The 10,567-nt window shown below is 40.2% G+C and overlaps 1 protein-coding gene across 2 annotated transcripts in view; it reads right to left on the reverse strand.

Moving 5' to 3' along the window:
• Window positions 1–5,564, reverse strand: part of ADGB (androglobin) — a 98,901-nt gene extending 93,337 nt beyond the window's left edge. For both annotated transcript variants that reach the window (XM_071433144.1, XM_071433136.1), the window contains exon 1: window positions 5,464–5,564. In XM_071433144.1, the coding sequence (XP_071289245.1) occupies window positions 5,464–5,525 (62 nt within the window). In that variant the 5' untranslated portion in view covers window positions 5,526–5,564. The remainder of the gene's footprint in view (window positions 1–5,463) is intronic.
• Between the last annotated feature and the right edge of the window lie 5,003 nt (window positions 5,565–10,567).

Genomic DNA, 10,567 nt, shown 5'->3' on the forward strand with positions numbered 1-10,567 from the left:
ATTATCTCAACACAAAGCACGAAACTAAAAAGAAAGTTAAAAGTAGAAGGGAGTAAAAAGTGCCCAAAAATTGACTATGTAAAGTTGTACTGCGTTTACTGAAAAAATTTTGATTAATGAAGCACAGGTACTGAAAGCAAAAGCTTCACTTTTCTGGTCAGAAATTCTAGGTCTAATTTAGAATTTTTTTTTTGTGATACTAACAATATTACTACCCTTGGAAATATGAGTTACTTACAAAAAAAATAGACAATGAAAATAAATGAAAGGTTCTTTCGAGCTTAAGAAAGACAAATCAAAAACTTCAGGAACATCTCTAGCTTTTGTCAGGTTAGAATTTAGGTATTAATACAATAGTACAGTAGTAGAGCTTGAAGATGGTCAATGATGCAATAAATAACTTCTGAAGAACAATCATGAACCTAAGATCACAACACATTTATTCACTAACACTGCTATGTCTGGGGAAAGTACTTATGTGCAGGATGGTACCACTTGCTCAGAATTTCAACTGGTTAAATTTTAAGGTACATAGAAACTTTTCCCTTCAGTTATGCAGCTGGATGTCCTGGAATCCTGGGCCATCACAGGTTTATGTTGTGCCTAAATTATTTGAGAGAGCAGGAAATGCCTTCCAAAAGACTGCAGACAGGCATTCAACCCAAAACAGTTGTTTATCTTGGGATTGCAATTAACAGCATGCTAAAGGAGACCATGATCTCAAAACATCCTCAGTTTTGTCAGGAGTAGTAACAGTACTGCAAACACAGTAGCTGCAAACTGGAGATGAACAACTGCTGTAGCTCAAGATACACCACTCACAGGGTCTCATGAAGCCTTAACTGGCTCTGGTTAGAAAGGATCTGAACTGAGCTGTTTGAGACAGAAGAGCCCCACAAGTTATCAAAAATCAGCCTTGTAGTAAGAGTTTAAAATCTTGTAATATGTTACCAGTTACAATTGTCAAGCAGATTATGAATGCAGTAAAGGTTTAAAATTTTTCATTCAAATCTTCACCTTGTGAAGTCCAGTGAGTAGCTGTACTGGGTTGGGCTAGGTTTGAAGTAAATCCTCAGAGCAGCTTGTAGGGGGGATATGTTTTAGTTTTGTGATGGAAATAGTGTCAATAACACAGTGATATTTCAGTTATTGTTGAGCAGTGACTACAAAGAGTCAATGTTGTTTCTGCTCCTCACACAGCTCCACACCAGCACCTAGGCTGGGGGTGCACGAGGAGGGACCAGAGGGGACTCAGCCCAAACACCTGACCCCAAACAACCAAAGAGAATTTCCTTACCATATGTTGTCATGCTGAGCAATAAAAGCTGGGGGAAGAAGAAGGAAGAACATGTTTGGATTGATGACATTTGTCTTCCCAAGTCAGCATTACATGTGATGAAGCCCTGCTTTCATGGGGATGCCTGCACACCTGCCTGTCCATGGGAAGCAGTGAATGAATTCCTTTTCTTACTCTGATGTTTACCTATTAAGCTGTCTTTATATGCAGGAAGTTTTTGCATTTTTATGTAGATTCCTGCCCTCATCCTGCTAGGGATGAGCTAGCAAGCAGTGTGGGTCAGAGCTGCCACATGGAGTTAAACCATGACACTTGAAACTAATTATATTTTTTAAAGGCCCAGTTTCTAATAAATTGGGCAGAATTAACCATAAAATGAGTACACCTAATAAAAAAATGCAAAATCAGGGCTAGTATGTCTTTTGTCCAAAACATTCACTCTGTTTCAAGTCTTTAGCAGAAGTTGGTTATAAACCTTCAAACCACACTCAACTCTGACTGTAGCACGTGCACAGTCAAAAACAAGCATAAGGACCTCCACAGGAATGTAACCAGTTTTTACCATAACACAGCCACCCCTTCTCTCAAATAAAACATGTTGCACCATATGTTGCAAGTCAAAGATGTACCACTGGGCTACCCTCTTGGACCACAAACAGAGAACAGGAGTGCTGAGTGGGAGAATGAGTGAACTGTAGCCCAGCGCCTTGTCCCAAACAATACTGCAACTGAAAACCTTTATGCAAAGAGCATAAAGGCATATCTAGAATATCTGTCAAATAATTTCATAGACTATAAGTATTTTTAACAATAATGCTCAAGCACTTCCCAGGCTTGATGTAGTTGCTATCTATTTATATACTTTTCAACAGGTTTCTTTTCTGCAGGCTTGTTCACTGATTCCATGTAAATTTTTAGTGCCTATTAAACTTACATTAACATGAGATGTCCACTAAAAGCTTCAAGTTCAATTGCCATGCTCTTACCCACAAGTCATGAGTTCTTACCATTCTCAATTTTCAGCCTATCTAAAAAACCCAAAACATCAAAAAATAAATCTGGTCAGTCTATATTCTCTAAACTACCAAACCTAAAGAACAGCTGCTGGCAGTGGATAAAACCTCAATCACAAGCCATGGCTGAAACCTTATTCTAGGCCTATGGGAATTGAAGAATGAACTAGCAATTCCACTATTTTTTTCTGCTCTTATTCTCCCATCCATTAATCTTAATAACAAACATTAGGTAATCCGAGGCATTGGTGCAGCAACCTGCTACTTATTGCAATCAACCAGGCATACAGCTAAAACATAATTTCTTCCAGCCAGTGCAGGCTTCAGCCTGTCTCTGCTGGTCCTTAAGGACACATCAGCAGTACATTTTAGTTAGTGATCTCTTTAAAAAGTACTCCAGCATTGCTCTGACCTTCCCCTATATACACTGGTGACCTCTGTCTGTGCCATAATTACCACAATCACTTGCCTCTCTTGGCACTGACCATTAACTCCTCATTTTTGTCCCTAATAGCCCAAACCCTAATTGTGATAGCTGCTGATGGCTTAATCAGAAGATTGGGCTTGATGGCATAGAGCTTCATCAAATTAATTTAAAAGCATTTTAATTCATTATCCATTCTTACTAGCCAGAATCTCTTCCAGTGATCAAAGACATCAATTCCTATTCACCATAGCTGTTGAAACCTGGGAAAGATCAGATTCTCAGTAGCCTTTAATGGTGCAATTCAGAAAAGCTCTAAGGGCAGCAGTTCTTTTGAGCTCTTCAGCCCATCATCTCCAGCAGCTGCCTAGCTCCTGAGGGAATTGCTTTCTAATTAGAAAGCAGTAATGATGAGAGACTCAATGGAGTATCCTGCAGAGACCCAGGGGAAGTCTGGCTAGCAAGTCCAGAGGAATTTTCCTGCCTTCTCCATATGTTTCTGAGGTCCCACTCTAACAATGCAATATATCCACCCATAATCCTGATTGATTTTCCACAGTACAGATGTACTGTCCTGACTCTTCTAAACACTTGTGGGGGAAAAAAAAGAAGCCTGATTTCACTAGAAATTGAGAAAAGTGATATTAAGGGGATCAAAATATATTGCACAGGTGTTTGTACACATTACTTTCAGAGGATTTCTGCATTAATTTTATCCACAACAGATGAAATTATAACACTAATTCTGTTTGGTAACTACTAACAGATTTCAGGATTTTTTTTAAAAATTGTTAAAAGAAAAATTAGTATTTTTCTTTGTTCTATTACTTATATTTCTATTTAGTATTTTGATCATTAGAGACATATAAAAAACAAGTCACGTTTGCTATCAGGAGGACAGTATTAGTCAAAAGACAAAGTATTTTTAACATTTTTGTCCTTGCAACTGCAAGCTTTGTTCTAAAATAAAACAGAAAATCTATCTTGCAATTACAACAGAATACTAAAGTTACAAGGCAATGTTTTCTCAGGCAGGCTCCAAATATCCATTTCTCTTTCAAATACAGGAATAGTTACATTACTTATGTTTTCATAGATTTAGACAAAATTTTTACAGTAATTATCTCTGCCTCATAAACATCCTGAACAAGCTGGGTAACAGAATGAATGAATATCAAAGAGAATCAGAGAATATTCTGAGTTGGATTCCACTAGGATCATCAAAGTCCAACTCCTGGCCCTGCACAGGACATATCCCAAGAGTCACTCCACGTGCCCAGGAATGCTGTCCAAATACTTCTTGAACTCTCTCAGGCTTGGTGCTGTGACCACTTCCCTGGCCAAAACAGGAACAACAACAGAGTTACTAAGCAAAGGGTGCAATGGGGAGAAGGAACTAGATACTGGCAGCTTGCAACAGAAAAGTTGGCAAAATGGGAATCAAGGTGTGAAACATAAAGTAGAAACATGAAAATATAAGAAACTATTGTGTAGTAAAGGCTGTGTAACTACATATGAAATAAGCACATAGGAGCATTTGAGATTGACTTCAGGAGAGAAATAAGTGATACAACTGAAATCTTCATGTATGGCAGAAAAAAAAAAGAAGCAATGGCCATAAGCACATACATGAGATACCTTTTTCATTTGAATACCAACAGCCTCATGAATTCAGGCTTACATTAGGATGAGAAACCTGCTAACACCATAGAAACAGAGCTCACAAGTCAAAACAATGAGAGTGAATGTCAATATTCTCTGTTTATTTGTCTTTTCAGGAAGAAATAGACATTTACACAGAAATATACAAATTCTTACTAAACACCCAGCAAATAGCAAATAATTTAAAAATAACTCAAGAGATGCTACTTACACAGAAATAGTTAAGAAATTAATGGGAAAAATTATTTTCCTTATCATACTTGCTTTCCTCAGATTCTTTATAACATAAAGCAAACTTTCCAGACACTAGGAATTTTCTTTCCTTTCTGTACGGGAAACTGATGTGCTATAACCGTCATTTTTTTTTGCCCCCAAAACTGCACTTAGTTTGGTTCCTCTCCCTGATGAAAGTAGAACACCCCCACTCCAAAATTATTGTCTTGGTTGACAGGTTCGAGGTTCTTTTAAACCCAAAATCATTTCAGTGAGCTCTTAACTTCTGATGGCTCCCGAGCAGCAGCTGAAGGCCTCGTTCCCCTCGCTGTGTGCAAGGTCCGAGGTCTGCGTGCCCAGCCAGGGATGCTCCAGGACACGCACGGCACCGCCGGGGCAGGACGGCGCTGCCCGGCAGGGGCGCCCCAAGGAGCGCAGAGGGAGGGAGCACAACTTCCACTCGAGCTGGGCTCCCGGTTTGAACAAACAAACAAAACCCCAGGAGCAACCAAACTCCTCCTCGGCTTTAGGAACCACTTTTACTGAAGCCTCCACGCGAGCAAGTGAACTTTCTCAGCACAAGTTGTTTGCCCGCACGGCGTTTACAGGCACGCACCCGTGTCCGGCCGGTGACAAGGCGACAGGGCCGCCTGGCACAGGTGCCCGCATGGCACAGGTGCCCGCCGGCCTCGACGGCCGCCCGGGCCGGGCCGAGACAGAGAAGCCTCGGGGATGTTCCCGGCCGGCCGCAGCAGCCCAGGCCGGGCACGGCGGTGCCTCCATCCCGTGTCGGGCCGGCCGGCGGGGGCTGCCGTCCTCCCGCGCCCACCCTCCCTCTCTCCCGGGGCTCTCACCTTCTGGAGGAGGTGCCGGCGCCGCTGGAGATCTCCTTCTTCTTGCCTGCCTTGGAGGCCATGGCCGCGGGTCGGAGCCGCCGCGTCCGCAGCGTTGCCGGGCGACCCCGCGGGCCGCGGGAGGGGCCGCGGGCGGCTCAAGGCGAGGGGCCGGGCCCAGCCCCGAGGAGCCCAAGGAACGGCGTGGAATGGCTTTACGGGCAAAGGTTTGGCTTGGAGGGTAACAGATACCGCTTTCTGCGGCAGCCTCAGGAATCCGTCCCAAGAACGGAGTTCGTCTGCTGGCCCGCGACAATCAGCTGTGAGAAGCTGTCGACTCTGCCGAAGACAGAGAGGCCCTGCAGAGAGACCTGGACAAGTGAGGGGACTGGGCGATCACCACTTGTACGAAGTCTGGCCAAGACCAGTGCTGGATTCTGCACCCAGGACAGAGCAACCCTGGATGTATGGACAGACTTGGAAACAGGCTGGACAGCAGCACTGCAGGAAGGGACCTGGGGGCCTTGGTCCATGGCAACTTGACTATGAGTCAGTTCTGCCCTGGCAGCCTAGAGAAATTTTAGAGCTAGATTATGCAAGTCTTTCTTTTTAATTTCAGATTGAGGCAATTAATTAGCTCCTGCTATGAAGCCCATGATTACCAAAGTGAATACTGTTCCACCAAGGTCAGATAAAATTAGCATTAATCTGCTGGTTTTGAATTCAGCAGATAGTTTACTACAACTTTGTTTATAAGAAGACTTTTTCAGATACATTCCAGAGACTGCACTATTGTTAACAAGCTCCTATTTCTAACACCATATTTGCTGTTTCCCAATCTGTAGTGAATGATGGAAAATTCTTGATAAAATAGAATATACTTTGCTTATTCATATTCAAGCTTTTTCAAATATAAAAATCAATGAAAATCTATTTGTCAAATTGCAGAGGGCATGAATAGATTAAAAACATGAGGAAAAATAGGCAGATGTTGCTACATCTAGAGGCTTATTTTAGACAAAATTCAGATCTTGATTTGTATCAAGATGACAGGCAGCCAGATATACACTCAGAAATTTCAAAGTGCAGAATTCTTCCACAGCTTGGCATTTCCTTCGGCGTTATGTCCAACAGCATCCATTTTAAACAAGGTACTTTGGGACACTTCTCACTTGAGAGCCAAGTAAACATTTCAATTTTATTTATTTCTTTTCAAACTGAACAGCTGGTCTTCTTTTCATACAATTATGCTATCAAATATTGATTAGGGCAATAAATAAAATAAAAATAGGAGAGAAAGAGGTGAGTTCAAACATCTGGATACACCTCTTCAGTACCAGCACAGGGCTGTTCACCTCCACACCTTGCTGGATGCTGATGCAAACTTGTAGATGGGGGACAGGATTCAGTTTGTGTCTCAGAATGCAGATGAAAACACCATGGAAATTACAGACTTTCTATTCTTCTGAATCCCCTTTCCTATACTTACTGGACAGAGAAAATACTATGGAAGAGTATCTATGAAACATATGTATAAATGTAAGAGGCAATTATGAAAGTTTTCATAGTAGGAAAACTACTTTCTTGAAAGAAGGAAAACTTCTCCTTCTTGAGGGAGAAAAGCTTCCTTCTCCTTTTCCTTCTTGAAAATTTCCATCTTGAGGTGACCAATGAAATTTGCAGCATCCCAGCAAATAAAACTTTCATATTAAACTTCTGTGAAAGACAACATAAAAGTAACTGAAGTTTGAGTGCCTGGGGTGGTGGAGGAGGAAGAGCACAAATCAGAAAAGCATAATCAAGTACAGAGGCTTTAATTCTTTGCTCTGTTAAATGATAATTACTACATAGGAAATTCAGAATGGACCTGACCTTTACCATACAATCCTACAGTAAGTTTGTTTGCTAAGTGATGGCATTAGAAGGAAAAACAAGAACTCAAGTTTAACATCCATCAAGTTACATCTCTTTATTTATGCAAGAAGTTCATTTAGAATTCCATAACCTAACAGCAATGACAAGGACAGCTTGTTTGGAAAGAGAAATTAATCTGAATTTCAAACAAGCTAGTTTTCTAACTGGCAAAGAATTTCTAAGGTCACATCGGCTGTTTCACTGCCCTAATGTCTCAAGCCATGAAGTATATCTGACAGACACTCCCTGAAGGGAAGAAATTGTTAAGGTTGAGGCAGCTGGCAGAAAATGTGGAATAAATGCACAAGACAACAAAACAAGTGTAAGGAACTCATTGAGATGTCACTAAACAAATACTAAGGCAGCACGTACTGATTAGCAATGGATGGATGACCTTCTGGTCATCATTCTTCTAAGGTACCATTCAAAAGACCAGCTTCTTTGTTTTTCCCTGAAAGCATCACAGCAACAGCTACAGCACATACAAATCACTTACAGGAAAACAGCCTTTCAATCTTAACTATTTTGTATTTTTTTTTATTGCAACACATAGTAGCTGGAGAGAGTAGAAAGAGAATAACTATGAACAGCAACACTACCAAAAGCCCTCAGGGGTTTTGGAGCTCAGACTTAAGTCTCCTCTGATTTTACAGAGGGCACAAGGACTTCAGAACTAGAGAGTAAAAGTTTTTGCCTTAAGGAGTGTGGGACTGGGGCAAAGCAGAACGTGTAGAATAAGTGATGAGTAGGCTAAAGACACTCATTCTTCTCAGACATGCCAAGTGACAGGATTAGAATCAATGTGAGAATTTAAATATGAGAAATTCCTCTTTAAAATAAAATTTTATTTTATTTTTAATTACTGTCAAGCTGGTCAAACACCAGAACAGGTTTCCCAGCAAGACTGTGGAGTTTTTTATCAAACTGGGCATGACCATGAGCAACCTGCTCAAGGTCTGAGCAGAGGTGTAGGACTACACAGTCTTTCAAGGCCACTTCTAACCTTACCCATTCTGTGGTTCTGGGAAGACTTCTGTGAAAAAATGGGTTAAGGTCAAAAGCACCTAGAGGCTTCTGTAAGAAGAGATGCTTCATTTTCAAGCATGAGGTTGCAACAGTCACAAGATTAAAGGATTTTTGTGTTGTGTTTTTGAGACTTTTTTCCCATGTATTTTTATCAAATGATAGGAAAATCTAGGTTCTGAAATTAATGCTTTTAACAGATTAAAAAAAACCCATTGCCCTTTAACTTCCAATACTCTCTTTTATCTGTTTGCCAAGTGAAAGAGTGGGTGGAAGAGTTGTTAGGAAGGTACAGGTCAGTGGGAAATAATGAACAGAGGAGGACGGCAGTGCAGACAGTGAAGGATCAGGAAAAGAGTGAAGGGTGATCAAAAAAAGAGCAATTGTGAGTGGTGAACGGTAACGCCTGAGAAAATGAAAACACTGCAGCATGTGATAAAGCCTGGGAGGAGCAGTCTGTGCACTGTGTCAGGAACAGTCAGTCACTGAGGTGACATAGGCCAGGGAACAGAATTTGAGCAAAACCATCCTCAAACAGATGGACTGAAACCATGCACAGGCAGCCCTAGTCTGTTAACTCTTAATGTGAGGCTAGGGAGTAAAGGGGATTATGAGAGTTTTCTTGGGTAAACTGATGGAATAAGACAAGATAGGAGGAAATATGCAAGATAGCCAGTTGCATAGTAGAAAATAGTGTTTGCCTAAGCACAGGACTTCACTGCCATTTCAAAAATATCTATGGTAAAACACATCTCATCTGATTTCGTCAGGGACATGATTTTTCCAACATTCCAGCCTCTCTTGAATTTGACACACTGCCAGAAAGGTGGGGGTCATCAGAGTCCTATATTACTATTTCCACTTACCCTTTTTTTTTCTTTATTTGCTAGAGCACGTTCTAGCACATTCTCATGCTATAATCTCATTTTGGAGAAAACACAGACCCAAAACACTCCACTAAGTATCAAGCAACTGTTTAAGTCCAATTTAAATACAGCAATACCATCAAGTGCCATGGGAATGCTCAGGGTACTAAATTATGTAAAAGTGTGAACTGAGGCCCACCACAACTTTGATCATCTCTCCACTCTAATATAGGGATAAAACATTATCCCAATGTATTATCCCTGTGTATGCCCCAAGAGCAGGCAGCAGAGGAAAATCAAAGTAGCTCACAGAATCATATAGAGCCATTGCCTTTCTTTTGCAAATTTACATTCAATGATACAGGAATATCTTTCTATGTCAAAAGGAAAGGCTTTCTGGGTTTGATACAGTGTGAAAACCCTATCTGAAATCTGGAGTTAAATAAGACAACTGTGATTCTCTAACTATTGGAACTGTTAAAAAATTCAGATATGGACAGAAGAAGTAGTATTACCCCTTTAAAAATTCTAGATATTTGACTAAAAAGATACAATGAAATTGTGACAGTAGCCTGAAGGACAGAAGGGTATTTTTTTAAAATTGAGAATACACAGTCTTAATGAAGTGTAAACTACAGAACTGCAGAACCTATTAAATCTCTTAGTACACTGTTTTACTTTAGTATTTTTGTTTTAACTTTTTTTTTTATAATTAAGAATATAACCTTTTTTGCAGGGGATTTAAAAAGTTAAGTCTTCTTGTTTTAAGTAAAGGCATACAGCAGATCACAGCAAATCCTTTTTAACAGTGATTAACTTTAGTGTGTTTTAATTGCGGCTGCAGTTGTATATGCAGGCTAAAAGCAAAAAGCTGTACTATCTGAAAAATGCAAAATGTAAGATTGCTGTATAAATATGTTTTAATAGAAATGTGATTAACATTCTTCATGAAAAGTTAGAAACAAGACCATAAGCTGATGTAAGATGTCTTCTAACTTGTTTTAACCAAATAAAAATTTATCGTCTTCTCTAAATAATAAAAAAATCTACAACAGTTTACATTCTCTAACTTCTGAAACTCATAAAAATTACATAAATTATTGTCACACTTATGCCATCATCCATATGCCATGTGCCACAGCTCTAGCCATTTGAGCTCCACATTGTCGGATATAATTGTGCTTAAAACAATAACCCAATGAAATGAAATAGCATCCTGGTGGACAATCTGACAGAATGTTCTTGCTCCTTAAGCTATTAAATAAAAGAAAGCAGTGATTTTGGGGATCTTGTGGCAAAGTGCCATCGAAAACAACAATTCT

This window comes from Agelaius tricolor, unplaced genomic scaffold (assembly GCF_023055355.1).
Source record: "Agelaius tricolor isolate 1412-34295 unplaced genomic scaffold, bAgeTri1.0.p SCAF_1, whole genome shotgun sequence".
Classification (NCBI taxonomy): Eukaryota; Metazoa; Chordata; class Aves; order Passeriformes; family Icteridae; genus Agelaius; species Agelaius tricolor.